Here is a 19,677-nt window from a genome sequence, read left to right on the forward strand (position 1 = left end):
ATTTTTCCTTTCGTTTCGTACGAATAGTTCTGGACAAGTTCGCAGCCAGCCGATGCCACGTGCTCGTTGGAAGGTGCAACGAGAGTGCAGCTAACATTCAACAGACTGTAATGCGGGTCCACACGAAAAAGGATGTTAAATTATATACATTTACGAGTATATTAAAGGAAATACGGGAACGTCTGAACATGTACTACACCCTCGGAGCACCACCGTGGAACATTCCAGAACGAGTGCATCCAAATGTGATGTACCTTAGAGGACGCATTTTGTCTTTGACACGTGTAGACCAACCGAATCCAAGATCCGTCCGCTGGGGGAGCGAGACATCCTTCCAAAAGGGCGACCTGTATATGAAAACCAGTTCACTTACACGTTCACTCTGGTGAGTTGGTGCCGATCTCTTGAGGTGAAATATATATCTGAGTAAATGTCTTTCTCTCTCTTCAGGCTAAGGCTGCCGAAGTCACACCAAGCTGCCCACTTCTGTCGGAACTACTTTACGAGTCTGAGTATGAATCCCAGCTGTGGATGCTGTTTGACAACAACAAGCGCCTCCTAGCTTCGGGGGATGCTTATCCGAGCAGGGTATGTGTATATGTATCTATATACAGGGTGTTTCAAAAAACGTGTCATTCGGACATTATAAAAAAACAGGGCGACGGAAAAATACGGGGTAAAGGGCACTTTGAATTTGCCACCTTGAAAAAATATTTTCATTTGATTTTAATTAAAATAAATTGAATTTCTTTAATTGAACTTCAAAATTTCCCAAGTCAACCTAACGTTTTTTTTTTACCGAATTAGAGAGCCCGTAGCGAACTTAGTCAGATCCACCAAGAAGTCCGTTCGATACTGCAAATGGAACTGCCCAAAAAAAGTCCCGAAGTTGAGGCTTCAGAGTTTCGGGTATTCAACAGCGCACCAAATCAGTCGGAAAAATGTGCGGAGGGCAGGACATGCTCCTGCCCACACGAAGCTAGAACAGTTTATCGCCGGACCGGCGTGCAGCACAAGACGCGCTGATAACAAGGCAGGTGGCATTCCACCATACGTTGATAAGCGGCAAACAAAAATGATTCCACCTCTTTTTTCCCGCCCTGTGTTTTTTCGACCTTCTATCTTTCATGGGGGCAGGAGCATGTCCTCCTCTCCACGAATCTGTGCGTCTGATTTGGTGCAACACCCCGTAACCGCGTATAAATCATGGATGTGTATAAATTACCTGTGCACTGCAATAATCCATAATTTTCTTTATTTCAATTTCCGGAGGTACAGAAAATTGGTCCATGTACATCCCGGGTCACTTTTACAGTCCCGGGATTTCAGGATTTTTTCCGACCTATCCCAGGAAAGCCGGGATTGATTTATAACTGAAATGGCACGCTTGAGCAGCCTTTGTGTAGTAACTCCGATGTCTCCTCGGCGTTCTGCCACTGCGTGTTAATCGAAACGTTTGTTTTTAATATGCGGCACTTTTTATCCAAAAACTGATAAGACTCGTTTTATGTTCTCCTCTAATAAAAAGCTCTTTTTTATTAGCGGTTGTCTCGCGTAACAACCACAAATTTATTTCACGCTCTCGTCGAATACCTGAATCTATCAAGTATGAAAAGTAGCCGAGCAACAGTATGCGAATACCCCTGGTTGCTTAATGTTGAGGAAAAGGCTGGTTTCTGAAAACACTTTGTTCTTCTTTCTTTGTGCCGTTGTTCACATGTGCGCCCCTATAACCCCGCTATAATGTTCGCCACCGCCGATACCTCTCAAACGATGTAAAGCAACGCACAGAAGCTCCTGTGCATATGTCACAGGCATCAACAATGAAAGCCTGCCTACACTTTCTACGTCACTAGTGCTCCAACAGTAGGTTAAGATCCCGAAGTACTGCGTTTATTTATTTATTATTTTGATCCCGGACTTGAAAAAGACAGCCACGATTCGGGATATCCCGGATCTCAACACTATCCGTAATAGCCTCGGAGTATATGTATAGCATCTGGTATTGTGTGCCCATGCAGTACAATGCCAAACTGGAGAAAGGTGACTACACCATCAGGCTCCATGTTCGCCATGAACAGAGGGCGCTTCTGGAACGTCTCTCTGAGATGCCATTGCACGTGTCACAGAAGTTATCATCCGCTATCAACCTGGACGTGTATGGCAGCCATGCACAGGCGCTCATCGGAGGAAAGAAATTTGCTTCCACCACGGCGCATCCTGGGGCCTGTGTGCCGGTATACGTCACACCCTCCCCATGCGAGAAGTACGTTTTAAACGAGTTTCAATTTGAAACGGGTACGATTGCATTTTTGCTCTCGTAGGCTTCCCAAGGGATGCAACGTGGGTCATTTTTTAACGGGCACCATAACAGTCTGCAAGGATGAACAGGGCAAGAAAGTGGTAAGTGGTAACAGACAGATCGGCGAGGCTTTGTGGCCCGCTTTTGTAAAGTACACCATCCTAATCGCAGCTTGAAGAACGCTGATTGCCTAAATTTAAATAAATAATTATTTAGAGCAATTTTTCTCGTACCTTACCGAGAATCTCGCTTATTGCTGGAAAATGGATGGCATAAAACATTTGTTTCTGGAATTAGGCCACCTACCCGATCCAGTATCACGTTGGAGAACTTCCCAAGAAAAACTCCAAAAGCCCCAGCAACGGAGAAGAAAAAACGCCCCAGCAAGAGATGGAAGAAGCCGTTCGTGACTTGAGGATATCGTGGGTTGCAAAGTGAGTTGCGAGATGACCCGTTTCATTCGCCTCTGAAAGATGTGTCAAGATGCCGCTGACTAACTTCTTTCGCATCCAACTGTCTCCAAAATTGGATATCGGGTCACCTACCAATCATTAAGACTATCCTATACCGATGTTTAACGTAGCATTACATTATTATCCGTAGTATTGGAGTAAGTGCAGCTTGTTGACGCAACAATGAAAGCTAGTATCCACTTATACCACTTTCATCTGACCCGTTTCCACGTTCTAGACTACCTTCGGTGATTTCCTTGATGCACAGCAGTGCATACCTGTCTTGAAGGCCTCTGGGTCATTCGTGTAAATAATTGTTTTCAGGCTCCAAGGAAAACCATCTTCTGATCTGTACGAAGAACTGAAATCCAGTTGTTCTACTCAGCATGTGCCTCTACTCCTGGCACGGGCACAGTCTTTAGACTCGGACAAGGTACTCTTCATTATCACTATCTCTTTTAACCGCCACCATTTAGACTAAAGAAGCGGATAAACAAAACCTCCAACAGCTAAGAGTCATTGGAAATGCCAGACGGGGGCAAAATTGAAACCTTGGAAATTGCTAGTGGCGGTGGTCCAATGGGAAGGTCCAGTAGAATAATGAATATGATCCTTCTAGGAACGCAACCAGCACCTGCGTGAAATTGTGAGCCTGGCAGATCAAGTCCTCTCCTCTATCGGAACCCAAGACCTGCTGGCTTCTATTGGTGCACGAACAGACAAGAAAGACCAACAAAATAATAAGAAGTATCTGTCAACATTCTATTGCTCAGCCAGAATGGGAATATTGAAAACATTTTACCTTTGCAGTCAGGAGAAGCAAAAGTTGCAGGTCATTGAAGCCTTGGTGAAGAAAGGAGCGGCCATGTGTGACCTGCTGCCCGAAGGACACGCAGATGGGGAAGGAGACGATGCCGTCGATGTCCCCACAATTGCTCACATCAATGCAGTGTACCAGGAACTTGTCAAGTGGTGTGACCCCATTGATGTCAAGGTCATTATTCTTCGATAATGTTTGATGCAGCAGGGAAATAATCCGGGCTGAAATCAGGTGCTTGCTAATAATGCTGCTCTTGTAATAGCAGTAATAAAGTACCTAAGTCACAGCCGGAGGAGTTACATGGGGTATTCATGGGGTGCCAATTTTAGCCCCTTTGCTGCAAAAGTTTGAATACAAATAACTGTCCTCTTCATTTATCCGTCATAGCCTGCGGCCCTTTGAAAGACATATTATCTTGTTATCAGACATCTTATACACGAAAGTACTATGCTTATTGCCAAGGTACATCTAATGTCGTCGTTTGTGATAATGTAGCAGCATTCTTTTTGTGCAGTCCCACAAAAATAAAATTACGTCACTTCCAGGCTGCGCCATTTGTGGAGAAGCATGCCATGGCCCTGCAGCACTATGGCCGGGCATTACGAGTCCTCTTGAAGCTGCTAGAAGACAAGCCATCCACAGAGATTGAAAAGCGCATGGCTAAGGTGAGGCCTTACAATGTTGTACAGCAAGGACCCGATCATTCCATCCAGGATAAATTTCCCAATATTACCTGGGTGCACCACTGTAATGGGCAAAGATTATGCTGAGAAGCTTGACCAACTCTGCGGCACACTTGCCCAAAGAGACTTCCCAGACTCCCTTCTAACCAAATTCCGTCGCAAGACACTCACACTAAATCGAAATGAGGTTGTGGAACACCGCAAAGATCCTGACACAGGCAAAATAAACTTGCACGATGTAAAACCCAGAGATTACGAAGGGACAGACACAAACACAAAGTCCCACGACTCAGACTTGGTGTTTGTGTCTGTCCCTTCGTGTTCCCTAGTCTCGGGGTTTTGCATCATGCATCATCTTCACCAGCTCACTTGCTTCCTAGCCATTTTTTCATTAAAATAAACTTGATCACTACATATTCTAACGCACTTCCAAACGTCAAAGCCATTCTATGGAAACACGGACCTCTCCTCCAAAGCAATGACCGACTTGGGAGTATATTCACCCATCCCATAGAGGTAACAGACAGACACGCAAAAAACCTAACAAACTCCTTGGTCAACACACCCAGTGCAATGGAACACGCACGCACGTATACAAACATGCAATCACGTTCAACGTGTGAATTCCATCAAAAACGCAGCAGGCGATTACACCCACTCTGTTAATCACGCATTCACATGCACGAGCTCCAATGTCATATACTGCATTGAATGTGGCGACTGCTCTATGCAATAACAACAACAAATGAACAACCTCCTTACCGGTCACAGAACCGACACGTTCCACGAATTCCCCAAAGCAGTTGCCGAACACTTTAATGTTCCTGGTCACAGTTTTGACAACATTGAACTATATATACTAGAAACTGGATTCAGATTCACAGGTGACAGTGAGTTTTATCTCATATACAAGTTGAACGCTCATGACCCGTTCGGCATTAACAGACCGCGAGGCAAATAAAATATGCCCTTTTCCTCCTCCTCCTATTTCTATGCTGTTTTTTGGGAGGGTCTTGTAAGGTAGCCAGTTTTTAAGTGTGTATTATGACCACGACCTACTAGATTGTAACGACCATGTCAAATAGACCTCTTCCCAGCGCCGCATTTGGAGGTTAGTGGTGGTGCTGCACATCGGCCCGGTTATTGCTTCCTCAATTTCTACAATGTACTTTGTACTTCAGCTTACCTTAGTACCTTTGTCCCACGGGAGATGCTTCTTTCTAAAGTTGATTATCATCATCATTCATATGAACTGTTGCTGTCGTGTGCAACGATTGTGGTTGCACATTCAAAATTCTAATTTCCATTGTCCAGTCCCGATGAAGACCTTGCGGGCCGGCGTGTAGCGCTCCTAGCAGATCGTGCGAATGGGCTACACATTGGGGTTGCCGATTATGACTTGCCCATTATAATCTAGGAGGGTCACGATTATAACTCAACATGATTGTCATGTTGTTGCAGGTGTTCAACCTTCTGGGCTGGGAACACTGCACTAAGCACCTGGAACGAAGCACCTATGTACGATACCCGACTTCCTATAGGTTGTTTTAACAAATGCACGTCCTAGCCAACAAAGAGAAATCTGCTACTCGGAAGGATGAGTTTTGCATCAACTGGGACAAATCTTTGGTGGTCATTTCGGACATCTCTTCCGAGTACTTTGACAAACTTATACTGTTGTGTCTAATGGATATGTACTATACTCTTAAAGGCAATCTTTCTTTTTTTTTTTCATTGAAACTATTGAACAAGATAGCAAAGGAGGCGAATTGTGTATGAGAAATTGAGAGGAAGGGAAAAAAAAGACAAAAACGTTATAATTCACATTCTGTCCTTATTGTTTTTTCATCTTTGGAGGAGCTGCATTGAGCCAACATAGGATTGTACATGAACATTGGATGTGCTAAAAATGTTGGTGTAAGCATCACTGCTGCACATAACAGCAGAACAGCACCAGTCCATCAGTAATTGACTTCTTGTAGATGTCTGAGCATGTGTTGCTCTGGTGAAGAGAAAGCCACCAACCCCCATCCGAGAAGAGCTCCAATGCAATGGCCAATGTTCACCCACTGAGAATGCTTCACTTTGGCCAAGGGTTGTGCCTGTTAAGAAATGGCACAATTTTGCCACCAATATGATGCAAAACTAAATAGAGACCAAGAACAAAAGAGAAAGTAAGTGACCCCACCAAGGCAGGTAGATAATGAGAAATTCACAGATATGGCAAGGTTTTCGTAATTGGTGGAATCTAAATGTGTTCTCTAGCTCAATCAAAGCACCATTTACTCTCCGCCAGCTTTGCCTGGCTGGTCGTCTTCCGTATTGGACGACTCCATAGCAGTGAGGCCCTTATGGGCAGCAAAAAGATCCCAATACCTGTCTCTCTCTCAAACCATGCTACATTCCAGCATACTCAAAATCCTGTCTCAGTTCTGTTGGAATGCCATTAAGAATCTTATTATTTTGGAAATCATATTATAGTATATGGATTTGTAAGGCTCATGCGTCTCAGCATGGTGAATCACGTAATCCTCTGAAAAGAACAGAGATGAAATGCGATGGCTACATGCTACATGTCTCGCGAGGTAGGACTGGTGATAATTTGGACAACCTGGGGTTCTTTTGATGTGCTGGAAGCGACGTTTACCTCACGCACATTGCTATCGTTGCCAAGTGAGCTACTCACATGCCATCATGTGTGTCTTAGAATGGGATGTACTCACGGTGCACGACTTATCCGTGTATGTGGATGTACCCAAATGCAGCAGCAGCAGCACTACATAGATGAGGACAACCACCAGTGGTGAAATATTGGCACGTTTTCTGACTCTCCAACTGGCTATGTCCATACTGGAAGAGCAAATGTATTTTGTGCATGCGCACATCAAAAGTGAGGAGCATTATGTACGTCGCGAGACAACTCTGATTAGAAGCGTCTACGGATTAATTTTGTGGCTCGGTACACCTTGTGGAAACAACTTGCGTTTGAATGCCTCGGGATGAGTAGGCACAAAAGCTGCCAACTGATCCATCGAGGCACGAGCCAAAGCGTGAGCTAATTGTGTTTGTACAACTTATTGGTTACTGTGGATCATCGTACTTTAAGTTAAATAACTCTGGGACAATTTCCAACGAAGAAAGCTCGCGTCTATGAGTGGCTCGCGCTAATTGTGCTCACCTGTCAAGTGCTTGTATGAGGCACACCACCGTTAGCAAGTAGAGCAGAGCGTCGTACACTCTGTCAAGTTGAAAAGGCACTAAGCATTGCCAGAGGGCCACCCCTGCGAGAATTCCCTGGCAAAAGGTGGCTAATCTGCAAAATGCTCTCTGCAGTGTCAGTGCAGTTTCCAGTGGGGTGTGTTCTCTTTTGCGTAGCACCAGATCTTCATTTCTTGTATAGTCTATCGCTCGGAACCGGTCTAGAACAGAAAGAAGAAGACCTATCTCTGAAAACTTTTTTTTAAAAGAAAAATACAGCGAGGTAGAAATGAGATTGATCTGTTCGCAGTCCATTTCGAAAAGCTTTCAGAGATGCAAGTTGAGCGATATTGTTACCCTGTAATCTCTTATCCACCAAAAATTGGTCATGTAACAGTGGCGAGTGCTCCTCTCTTTTACTGGTACAATGAATGCCAGACATACTGTATGGTATCTGGTCAATGGTCATCATCGTACCATCACTGACGTCTGATGCAGCAAAAGAGCTTCTTTTTTCCTCATATACAGTCAAACTCCTTTATAGCGAACACCTTTTTAACGAAAATACCACTACAGCGAATTTTTTTGAGGTCCCGCTGGAGCCTATAGGTCCAATAATGGACATCCTTTTTAACGAAAATACCTTTACTGCGAATTTTTTTTGCTGTCCCCTGAGTTTCGTTGTAAAGGAGTTTGACTGTATAGTAACTTTGCACTGGGGCTTTCCATTAGTGAGGCTCTCATCCTGACATTCCTCCTGACATGGGATAACCATACACTCTCCTCAATTTCTGCCTTCCCACGGTGTTTAATTGACTCCTCCGCAAAGTTGAGTGCAACAACCATGGAAAATGATACTCTCGCATTAATCTGACAGAGAACTGAGCGCGGCCTATAAACGACAATTTGTCCAACTATTACGATAGCATTTTCTGATGGAATTTGGGATCAATCCAACATGTGCTTTCTGTTCGTGCAAAAGAATGTGACACATATGCTTGGCAAAATTCCGAGTTCAATTCAGAAAACTCAATTTCTGGCTACTGAAAATTTAGCAGCGTGCTCGTATGTCATGGCAGCGGTTTGCCGATGATAAGTACCATTGGCTCCAAATTTTTCAGAAAAGTAGACTTTTAAATATACTTTTGTGGTACCTATGGCGAAACATCCTGTATATGTACTAAAAGAGCGAAGGGAATAAACGTACATCCTTCTTCAACATAAAGTTTTCCGCTTGATACGCTTTTCTGTTCGAGTTTCTCGGGTGTAAGAATTATTTCTGCTTCTTGATTATCGTCTGCTTCAGGTCCCGAATTGAGAACATCGATGTCCACGGTTGTCGACGTCTTATGTACTTCCATCTCTTCAACTGTTTCTTGCACTGTTGCTTCATCTTTTCTCCTTTTACGTCGTTTGTGACGCGCGAGTTTGTGTCGAACTTTCTTCCAGGCCGCCTTTTGAGTTGACAGAGTCTCTTGGCAACCGTTGCTAGGCACGTAGCCCTGCTTGTGACTCTTGTCTTGCAAATGTGTGGCAGTTTCAGCGTCCGTCTCAGCATGAGGCTCCTCTTCGTTGTCTTGTTCTTCTTTCAGCTGATATTCATAGCTCTTCCGCAACACATGAGATTCCCCATCATCGCCGGAAGGTTCGCTAGCTGGCTCTTTCGCTGCCATTCGTAAACAATACAGACGAAGCAGACGGTAAGCGGTGAAGCCGTGAAGCGGTAGCCGCAGCATTGTAGTCTCTGTTCAAACAACATTTCATAATAATTTTATTATATTTATAAATTATAATTGTGGACAAATAAATCATTATCACTACTTACTTGGTTATATTCTCGATTTCTTTTTATATGTATTTTTGATTCTTACGGAGAAACATGCGGTAAAGCGGGCGGCGGACGCCCCAATGGCGACAACCGCTTTGGGAACCTGTCAAAATAGTAATCAACAGCTAACGAGGACGCTGGAGCGGGTCTTCGAAGAGGCGCAAGTCACGGGTGAACTCCGACTGAACGGGAGAAAGTTGAAGGACTTTCCAAAGTTCATTTCCAAGTATGATCTCGCCGACACCGTATTGGCAGGTAGGACTCATGTATCTTTGAAAGCGTCAGATTGGCCTAGATGGCAGCTAACGTGTTTTGCTGCAGAAGAAAGTGTGTCGAGAAAGGCGTTGTTTCTTCTTTCCACTGGAGCTGTTACATATTGTGATTAACGTATCTATTGCCCGATACCCGCGCCCTCCCAGTTGGGAGCCCATTGTTTGAAAAGCTGGTGTTGGTCTACCGCGTCGCGTTATCAGGACCCGCGATAACATTTTCGGATCGGGTTTATGCCTTTAGGCTGTGTCAGAGTTCCTAAACTTTATCAGGTTGAGATAAATCGAGGCCATCTCTTTCTTTGCCTGTTTCCGGTATATCTGATGCCGTACATGTAACGGAAATAGCATTCCGTGTATGAGGGACATGTGTGGGTAGCTTGGAACTTTATCGGGGACGAGAGCTATGTGCAGATATGATGACTACATGTGATGTCTTGTTTGCCTGACTGCCCATTGAATGCACAGGTGCTGTGTTACCTGTTGCAAGAGGCAGTGAGAAATTGTGAACGTACGAGAGCGACACAAATAAGTTAGAGAAAGAAATGCAACAAATTGTATTGTTTCAAGATAACTCTAGATAGTTATTCCTGAGTATTAGGATGTGACCTCTTTCCTGTGAGGGTCCCACAGTGCTATCAACAAATAGCACACTATGTCACGATGAGTAGCCATTAATTAATTTCTGTTTATGACATTCATTTCTATATTTATTACATCCACGAATGCACGCGTAAATGGGGACTTGAAAAGCTAGGATTCCTTAAATTATTGTCAGACCAACTACGAGATAGACATTGCAGATGAAATGAAAGCACCGGGGCCACTTTCAGCATTAGCTGAACATTATTTTGTACAAAGTGGGCAACATAAATTGGACCTTGTTGGCAGATTAGCGACAAGAATAAGTGCAGGGTCTGTCTCGAAGCTCAGGTTACATTTCCTACTTGATCCATGCGCATTTGCTACTTCCAATTTGAACATTATTTCAGGGCGTCCTTATAGTCTTTACAAATTCAACATAATTAAATATTTACTGAGAATAATTTTGACTATGTGTACTTTGTGTAGCGTTGCTGTCACTGTTGGCGCTGCCATTTGTTTTTTGCTGTAACATCTTGTACTTTTGTTGACAGAGCTCTAACTATTTCTAATGGCTACGGTAATATTGACGTTTCCCCCAAGAAACTGTGCTAGATGAAAACATTTCCTCTGTGTGGTGAGAGCTACTGCATTGTACTTGTGCACTGTGCTGACAGATTTGTCCAAGAACCGATTCCATGAGCTTCCACTGGAGATCTGCATGCTGTTCCTTTTGGAGAAGCTCGACTGCTATCACAACCTCCTTCGTGTCATCCCTAGCTCCGTCTCGACCCTCCAGTCACTCTCTTTCCTCAACCTCAGGTAAGATGAGGACGCCATCCCTGGAGATCCTGAAAGGAATGATCTTTTCAGCCGCAATCAGTTGAGGACGATACCTGCTGCCCTCTGTCAACTTCCTCTTGAGGTGTTGCTCTTGTCCAACAACAGGCTCGTCTCTCTACCTGAGGAAATTGGCCAGATGAAATGTCTCATGGAGCTGGTATTTCTTTATTACTATTCATTACCTATTACTGTAGATGACATTAGGAAATCCAGTGGAATATGTAGGCAAGGGAGGGACCCTCAAGGTGTTTCCGTTGGCTCATGAACTGTGTTCCAGGTTACAACAGGCATAGAACCGTGCTATTAGGTTTATCCATGTTAACTATAACGCAACTTTTAACAGAGAACAGAGTACAACAGAAATTTTAAAGCACTCGCAACTTCCCCTTCTGTTGGACAGAGAAAAACTTGGTAGAAAAAAGTTATTTTTCGTGTTCTGGGGAGGAAATACTCAACTTAATGCGCACAGATACGTGTCATATCATTGGAGAAGAATTCAAAGAAACCAACATTCCAGGCATGAGTTACCCACCCATGAGTTATGGCAATGATTGCTTTAAGTATTCTTATTTTGTACAAATTATTAAAGAATGGAATGAGCATTGTCACGTCCAGAACGGTATCCTCTTCGAGCATCCAATCTTATCTGTGTAATCTGTAAATGACCATTGCAGTCGAGTGTCATGTGCTTATTTTGATGTTGTATGTCTTTTTTTTAAATTCCTCTCGAAATCTGCTTCAATTGGGAACCTGACATCTTGAGTGATGCCGAGGTGTATGCTGATACGTATTATTATTTAACTCTTTACTTACCGCCACAAAACAGCCATTTTTGGGTCGTTTGACAAATATATTTTTTGTGGCTGCCAGTATCACTTCAAAATATGTTGCTATATATATAGGAAAATGAAGCCAAATGAATGCCCTATCAAATGATTTAAGTTTCAGAAACAAATCTATCTGTTTCCAAAATTAATGTTGGAACACAAAAAAAAATCTGCGCAAACAGCAGGAACCTAATGCCTGTATCTGAACTAAAATATCAATCTACAAGTTCCAAAATATACAAAATGTGGCAAATTTTGTCAGAAATCCTATCTGCAAACATCAGCACACAGTATCAAGAAGTTGGTGAGTTGCGCAAAATAATATAAACACCATCGTTGTTCATGTAACTGAGTGACAGAGTTCATTGAAGGAGTAAAACAGAAATGAATGTCATAATTTTTGCAGAAAACATTAATTTTACGCTCAACTTTCCTTTTCTCTTACCACATTTTGCTATTTCACGGCTTTTCTATTCCTCCCGGTTAGTTTAGGGAACAGGAAGAACAGCAATAGTGCAAGTTATACATATTCGCACATTCTTGACAAAAGTCTGAAAGCCTAACACCTTCAGAGTCGTTACTTGCGTTGTAATAAATGTAATCGAACCCAAGTATGCTTCAAACGTGAGTATCGCACATTTGCGAAGGCCACGCGACTACGATAAAACCTGCCTCCTTGGCGCAGAGCCAGTTTCATAAATTAGCGTGAAAACGAAGCTGATCCTGTAGTGTTTATAGTATCCATTCGAGTAGTGCGTCTCGCAAAGCGCAAGGAAAGAGTTTACATAATGACTTGCAAAGGACATCTGAAAAGTGAAAATAAAAGTCCTATTTCCTATTACCAGGATGCCAGCTGCAATGAGCTGACGCTTGTGCCGGTCCAAATTGGAGAGGTTGTCAGCTTGCGTTCCCTGAGCGTGCGACACAACCTCCTGGTTGAACTACCCCAAGAGCTCTGTTCTCTCAAGCTGGTCACTCTGGATGTGGCAGCCAATCGTATAACCTTCCTCCCTCCTGCATTGCGACTCATGACCTCCTTGCAGGGATTGCACCTGGACCAGAATCCTCTCACCAGTCCTCCTGCATTTGTAAGACACCATTTATTCTGTTCCACATTATTTTGCCTTACTCGAAAAGCGTGACATTTACTTTAAGCTACGAGATACGATATTTGCTACAAGTGCAAGAGCTAGGTTGCTGGTTTCCCTCGAGAGAATCATTCTTACTGGTTTAACGTGTCTGATGCCTATGGACTGCTCGCTACAGCTGTGCAGTCGAGGGAAGGTACACGTCTTCAAGTACTTGGAAATCCAAGCAATCAAAGAGGACAGACAGAGGGGAACCCTGTTGGCCAAGAACCTTACCCTTGTGTCATCCAGGCCAGAATTGCACTACCAGAATGGGCACCTGATGGACGGTCGGCAAAAGAGGTACACTGTCGACTCGGGTTACAATACCTCAGAGGGTGGAGACAAGCGGTGGTCGCAGGGCAGCCAAGAGGTGAGCTCTATTATCTCCTATGCTTTCATTAAGGCTGTGCGAATAGTAAAAATGTCGAATATGAATCGAATACAAATAATGCAAATATTTGACTCGGATAACAACTTGAAGCAATCCTGTTTACCACATTTTGATAATGATGCACCCTGTGTGCTTCCCGTGTGCATCACTGTTGCATAGTTCTGTATCCAACTTTTACTCATGCACCTATGCGTTCTATATGGATTTCCCGCGTAAAATTTCGGCCATCCATTGCGCTAGTGGAGGCTTGTTACCAAGAGCGGATCCGGGCAATGTGCATCCTGCCAGGCTGTCGAGAAATCCTTTGCGGACGCGCTTGGTGATTTTGCGTTACGCCGACATCACGAGCACGGAACACGCCGCTGCAGTGCTTTCCCTTCGGGAGAAACACTGAGTGAGTTAAAAGGAAAAAATGAGCTCATAAGGCGCGTGAATTCGGGAAATCTCGAATATAAAATCGTCGTATCGAATACGTATAGTACTGAAAATATGCCATTCATATTCTATATGTTAAATATCTGCGTAGCCTTACTACATTTTTTGCGATTTAATTACTTCTTGCGCAGGTGCGCGTTTTTAGAATCTAATTGTCACTTATCTCTCGCATGCACTTGTTGGGATTTTCCAAATTATGTCCCAGTATATTTCTATCTTGAAGGTAAAACAATATGAGACGCAATTTGGAAAATCAAGATGGGAGCATGACCTTGAGTAAGAGGACGGCAAGTAGGGATGACACAGACACGGAAGACTTGAACCAGCAAATGACAGGTTTATTGCAGTGGACGACATGCTGGAAACCGGAGCCAGATTAAGGAGGATTCCCCAGCATTGTCCTTTTGCCTGAGCTAGTCACCCTCCTTAATCTTCCCTAGTAGCCCCTTTGTGGTGAAACATAAAATTAACGTTCACGCATGACTGTGTCTGTTTGGGTTCAATATTCCTTTCATGTCATTCCCGTTACGTAAGACCCATCAGAAGGGGTCCTTAGTGTTCCGTAAGTGAATAGATCTTATCGTAACGAACACGCATCGTCTTCAGCTGAGTTCGGACGTAGAAGAGGGGCGCCAGTTAGCTGTGCGAGCTGCGGAAGCAACGAAAGAACAACGGCATGAACGGTGGCGGTGGCGACCCACTGATCTCCCAGAGAACACTTCCCCATTGTGCATCCCAGCTGGTGGAACCCCCAGCACCCTAAGCCCAGGCTCGGAAGTGTGCATAGACGACACCTTTGCCAAGGTACACTCAAGTTGATTCAATTCCACTCGCTACGTGGAAATAATGTTGTTATCTAAGAAGGTAATTGCTCACCATAGGAAATGGCAACATCGTTGGAAGAGGAAGAAGTCGCCGAGTCTCCGCCGGAAGAAAAACGAGAAAGTCCAGAAAATAGGTAAAAATTTTCTCGTCTCTCTATTAGTGAGGTCAACCTGACACATTTTCAGGGCCAATCACATCGTGAGGAGGCATTCGACTAACGGAGGGCCACCCCACAACTTGCAGACGTCGCATGTGCAGACGTACAGAGAGTTCAAGGAAGCCCTGAAGCAGAGGCAGCGCCTAGGTGCAGATCGGAGCCCGTATTTGCAAAGGGCTGCACCCCCTGTCATCGCAATACCTCCAGTGAGTCCCCAAAAAACATGACATTACATTCGGTCCCTCACATAAATTTCCTGTATGGCTTATGTCTTGGATAGCGAGTTATCTGTTCATCCCAGCAGTAGTGACTGTCAAGTTTTAGACATATTATTGGGAGTGCCTCAGGGATCAATTTTATCGTCTGCTCTGTTTGTACTGCACATTACTAATATATATATTTGAGTGTCTTATTGGATGTACTGCTTGTGACGCACTTGTCTGGAAGGATTCTCCCCTTCTGAAATTTCTGACATTGCCCACTACAGCTTGGCTTCCAACACATGAACCAATAAACATGCAACATATGGAAGACAATGTGTGGCACTAAAAACAGTGCAACTGGCTGTGTCTTATGCCTCTCCATTACAGTAAATTCCTGGTGAAATTACCGCTCTCCGAAATCCTTCATTCGAAGAATGCAGCAGTCCGCTTTGACTAGCCCCTCCACTGTGTTTCAATATTCGGACCCCACATACGGATATCACAAAAGGTTTTGTCCTCTAAGTTGTAATGTAATCCACTAAACGGTATTGCAGGAAGAAGAGTTCAGAGCGAAACACGATGCGATCGTCAACCACCAGCGGAACGAGACCCTAATGAATCAAGGGGAGAGACCAGACTGTGCTACCCAACAGGTGTGTGGATGGATGAGATAAGCCTTATCTCTTGCCTAAATATTAGTCCTTTTGCGATAAGGGGAGAGGTATGCCTTATCACTTGCCGAATATTCTTCCCTCGCGTGATAATGGAAGAGACCCCCCTGAGTGGGCGTTTTCAGTCTGCTTACTGGTCCTAATATTGGGGTTCAAGCTCGGTCAAAAATGCTGGCAGGTTGGTGGTACAGCGCAAGTGGCCTCAACATATTCTCCTTCCTAAGAACTATCGGGTGGGCAAAATGACGACCGTGGTATTGCTCGTGACCATGCTTTCCCTTTTGGATGTAAAACCCAAATATTTCATTTAATTGAAGCAAAACGTAACACTACACTAAGTACAGCTAAGCTTAAATTGTGCGCAGAATTCCACTAGTCCACAGCAGTCTCCACAGCGGCTGCCCAAATCTGAAGCAAGTTCACTACACGTAGAGAAGCTGAGGTGCAGCCCTTGTAGTAGTCCTTACAAGACACCTCCTCGGATGACACCTCCACGGCAAACAGCTGGCTTCACCATTCGGCGAGGCTTGGAGAAAGCCCGAGAAGAACAGGAGCTGGTGGAGAGACTGCGATGGGTTTGTATACTTTGAATGTTGCGTGTGACTGTAGACTTTGGTGCTTCAGTTTCATTGCAGTAGTCACAGTAATCTTTCGTTGCATTGGCTTTTAGCTGTTTGATCCTTTCATAAATGCATCGGAAACTGCGAAGAATTTGTCTCGTTGAAGCCGTAAAACAAAGAATGAAGCCCACAAGGACGTCCCTTTTGCAGATGACACCACTGTGGGTGTGGAATGCTGTCCGAACGAGTCACTTATGAGGCAGTTTGTGAGGCATTTATGAAACTGTTTGTTTATACGATGAGGCACTAATATTGTGATGCTAGTTGCGCTGCATTAGCTAGTGCCGTTTGGGGATTGACTCGTGCAATGGCAAATATTTGGCTTTCAGGTCATCGAGAGTCGGTTGAAGGTGAGCTTGCCGGAGGACCTGGCAGCTTCATTAACCGATGGTGTGGTGCTTTGCCATCTGGCCAATCAAGTGCGTGCACGGTCTGTCGCAAGCGTCCATGTGCCTTCCCCTTCTGTGGTAAGCACCCGCTTGTGTTTTTCCCTTCCCTTTATTCTATATTATCTCCTTCAGAAGTCTTTTACGTGACTCGTGGTTGGCCTGAGATTCGATTGACGTCCAATCAAAATCTTGCACACACGCGAGCGAGCAATATGGCTTATATGGTAGATACGCGTTAACTTAAACTGTCCACTGATTCTTCAATATAATGAAATTCACGGGGATCGCAATTCCTTTTGTTTTATCGAGTATTTTGTTGCGGTAGAATCTCGATTATAGGATCACTCAACTCTTGGAAAGTCAGTGCCAGAGTGTCCTTAATGCGTTACGTGTTCGTTTCTTGGTCGCTATAAATGAGACGAACGGGCAAGCTGCCGTGCAGGTGGCGCGCATCACTTGTACTTGCTGCAGAAATCGAACTCCATGAATTAGCTGTGCTCCCTTTCCCGGTACTCGGTCGCCGACGACACGTATCATGGGCAACGCAAGGCCAACCAGTTGCATTCACTGCAGGCCTAAATGTGCCCTATGACGGCCCCATGGGAGAGTCAATTATTTGATTATTTCGCCGTAACAAAGTTTAACTCTATTACGAGTTGATCCGTATGTCTCGCGAGACTTAAATACGACTCATTATGAACATCCCTCTCGATGGACAGCAGCCGTTCTGCTTCCTCCTGTTATCTTTCCTCAACATTGTCTGTCTGCCTCCATAAAACTTAGACCAGAACTCTGCAAACGGGAGCGAGTGCCAAGTCTCATTGCACAGTCATTCGAGTTGCAATTTGGGATCGGATTATTTTTTTGTTCTTCAGCCCACACTGACGATGGCCAAACGCAGGCGCAACGTTGACAACTTCCTGGGTGCTTGCCGGCAACTGGGCGTTCCTGAGGTAGGTGCTTTTGCAGCGAGCCTCAGTGTTTTTTTAAAAGTGCTTCCAGCCCAATGCTCTAGCAATTAGCAATTCTTGGGTGCTGACGTAAAAAATGACGGATCCTTGGTTGTATGAGGGTTACCAGTGGTTTTGCACTGTTACTGCAACGTGGTTACAACGTATGGAAATGCACTATTGCTGTCCTCTAGGATAATTAGCTGTCATTATTTGCATTAGATTCTGCTTCTTTCTGCTGAGTAAAAGAAGCATGGGAAGCAGCAAGAGCAAAATGCGGCATTTCTTTGTTGGGGCGATATGGCTGTACAGTAGCTATTGGTTTTTTGTTGTGAGACAAAAAAGTTGCTGTGCTCTCTAATATTATACACAAACTTGATGGTCATCACTGTGTGTTGCATGTTGTACGCTTCTCATGTGTCACACAGGCTGGCAATGCATGTGCTTTTTAGGTGCCACTTGATACACATGTACATTATGCACATGCCCTGTGATGTTTCAAGCTACATTATGCTGGCTGTGTTTTCCACGGTACACAATGTGTTGGATGTCATCCGTTATTGATGCACAATATCTGTCCAGGCAGCATTGACATCTCTTAGTCATCTGTCAATGTGAAACGTGACATTATTTTAGAAAAAGCAGAATTTGCTGTGTATTTATGACATTTTGTATGAGCCAAGTGACAATATGGCACTTATGAGGCACTAGATGTGCCATTGCAGTGCTTCAGTGTGCTTCAAACATACACTGTTATATATTTTGGGAATCTCAACCGTTATCTCATTGCTATGGCATTGCTATGACTTTATCTCACTGGTAAAGAGTTCTCTTTGTTGATCTTATGCAAATTTTGGCATTTGGGGCGCAACTGTCTCAGCCGTATCTTCCGTGTCCATGGCTATTTTATTTCCTGCAGCACTCTTCCCTGCTGATATGTTTACACATTAGCTTTTTGGCAGACGTACACTCGTGTTCTGAATCTGCACCTGTGACCTTATTCGGGATAAATGTTTGTCAGCGGTCCAGGAAGATATCGTGGAAGCAATGATAACACCGGAAGAGACGAAGGAAGATTTCTTAGAAAATGACGAAAACTGAGCAGGGGAAAACAGAATATGGTGAGGGGGACAGAGCAGGGAATATGTGGCAGTCACTGCTCCTCTCATTGCTTTTGCTGACATCACACCCAGTAAGATCATGTATGGTCGTTTATGCGAGCTTTGGTAGTTTCTCTTTGTATGTGAATGCTATATTTCACGTTTTTTGCAAATACGGTACTATGCGGGTGAAGGTAGCCATTGCATCAAAGTCTAAAGCATGTTTCACCTTGCGAGTGACAGCAGCGGAAAACCTTGTACATCTATACCAAGTTTTCTTGGAAACTTAACAGCTACAGGGACCTATCTCTGTGTTATCTTGGGTCCTTTATTTTGAATGCATTGTGAGGGGGGAAGTCTTTGGGTGGGTAAAGTAAAGATGCTTGCTGCACTAGGAAAGATCTACGTTAGGCATGTACGGAAAAATAGTGGCACTCGTTGCTGAAGAAGGTGCTGGAAGCTATGATGTTGTCTGACATCTGGTTTTACCTGGGCATGTGTGGCTAACTCAGTTTTAACATTTACGCTGTCACATCATGCTTTTTGTTACATAACAGCCTTTTTGTTTTCATCGTTACCATATTTACCTATCTGACTATGGCACGGCACTTTTCTGCAATCCGTAAGACGGGTGTCTGATGCTACTTTTGTCCCTTTTTTGAAATTGGCCCTCCTACTGGTCCCTTGGCTGACCCATCCAAGGACATGAGTCCCATGGGTTGAAATTTGGGCATACGTTAAATAACCCTGAGATGAGCAAAGTAAATCCTCATGCTGACCACTGTGCCATTGTTCATGATCAATGAGTTCTTCACAAACGGGGGTAATAGCATATTTGAATGGATGGGGGGGGTTGCGTTGCAAAAAGACTGCTTGCCATATGTTCGAATAAGTGCTGTACTGGTGTATTGCAGCATGTTGCATGTGAGCACATTTGCATGCATGTTTGGCCCATTCTAGATATCCAGCATGTTGCGCTGTGGGAGTTGTCACATTTCATGC

General features: G+C 44.1%; 3 protein-coding genes across 8 annotated transcripts in view; 2 read left to right on the top strand and 1 right to left on the bottom strand.

Moving 5' to 3' along the window:
• The window catches only part of LOC135367404 (tripeptidyl-peptidase 2-like), an 18,250-nt gene extending 12,169 nt beyond the window's left edge, over positions 1-6,081 (top strand). Inside the window, exons 20-29 of the mRNA XM_064600664.1 lie at positions 289-385; positions 451-588; positions 2,022-2,266; positions 2,325-2,403; positions 2,600-2,736; positions 3,079-3,187; positions 3,374-3,501; positions 3,565-3,748; positions 4,120-4,239; positions 5,719-6,081. Coding sequence (XP_064456734.1) covers positions 289-385; positions 451-588; positions 2,022-2,266; positions 2,325-2,403; positions 2,600-2,736; positions 3,079-3,187; positions 3,374-3,501; positions 3,565-3,748; positions 4,120-4,239; positions 5,719-5,808 — 1,327 coding nt within the window. The 3' untranslated portion in view covers positions 5,809-6,081. The remainder of the gene's footprint in view (positions 1-288; positions 386-450; positions 589-2,021; positions 2,267-2,324; positions 2,404-2,599; positions 2,737-3,078; positions 3,188-3,373; positions 3,502-3,564; positions 3,749-4,119; positions 4,240-5,718) is intronic.
• LOC135367417 (transmembrane protein 237-like) lies at positions 6,013-9,661 on the bottom strand. Its single transcript, XM_064600685.1, has 5 exons — positions 9,281-9,661; positions 8,663-9,199; positions 7,436-7,676; positions 6,981-7,107; positions 6,013-6,359 (listed from the first exon to the last, which is right to left on the bottom strand). The coding sequence occupies exons 2-5, from the start codon at positions 9,189-9,191 to the stop codon at positions 6,219-6,221; spliced, it is 1,038 nt and encodes a 345-aa protein (XP_064456755.1). The 5' UTR covers positions 9,192-9,199; positions 9,281-9,661; the 3' UTR covers positions 6,013-6,218.
• The window catches only part of LOC135367409 (leucine-rich repeat and calponin homology domain-containing protein-like), a 21,826-nt gene continuing 11,465 nt past the window's right edge, over positions 9,317-19,677 (top strand). For 3 of the 6 annotated variants that reach the window (XR_010414453.1, XM_064600671.1, XM_064600670.1), the window contains exons 1-12: positions 9,317-9,538; positions 10,812-10,956; positions 11,008-11,134; positions 12,650-12,892; positions 13,071-13,304; positions 14,367-14,564; positions 14,642-14,718; positions 14,771-14,948; positions 15,500-15,598; positions 15,982-16,191; positions 16,566-16,703; positions 17,501-17,578. Coding sequence is in view for 5 of the 6 variants with exons in the window: in XM_064600671.1 (XP_064456741.1) it covers positions 9,364-9,538; positions 10,812-10,956; positions 11,008-11,134; positions 12,650-12,892; positions 13,071-13,304; positions 14,367-14,564; positions 14,642-14,718; positions 14,771-14,948; positions 15,500-15,598; positions 15,982-16,191; positions 16,566-16,703; positions 17,501-17,578 (1,902 nt within the window). In the remaining variant the exon portion in view is untranslated. The other 3 variants (XM_064600674.1, XM_064600672.1, XM_064600673.1) reach the window with 3 other exon arrangements.

This window comes from Ornithodoros turicata, chromosome 8 (genome assembly GCF_037126465.1).
Source record: "Ornithodoros turicata isolate Travis chromosome 8, ASM3712646v1, whole genome shotgun sequence".
NCBI classification, from domain to species: Eukaryota; Metazoa; Arthropoda; class Arachnida; order Ixodida; family Argasidae; genus Ornithodoros; species Ornithodoros turicata.

Excerpts from the sequence above, each read along its gene's own strand:
- LOC135367417 (XM_064600685.1), bottom strand. The coding sequence starts at position 9,191 with ATGCTGCGGCTACCGCTTCACGGCTTCACCGCTTACCGTCTGCTTCGT. Across the intron at positions 7,108-7,435 it reads CTCATACAAGCACTTGACAG|TATGGACATAGCCAGTTGGA; the intron begins GTGAGCACAATT and ends TTGCTCTTCCAG. Across the intron at positions 6,360-6,980 it reads ACACGGATAAGTCGTGCACC|GCACAACCCTTGGCCAAAGT; the intron begins GTGAGTACATCC and ends ATTTCTTAACAG.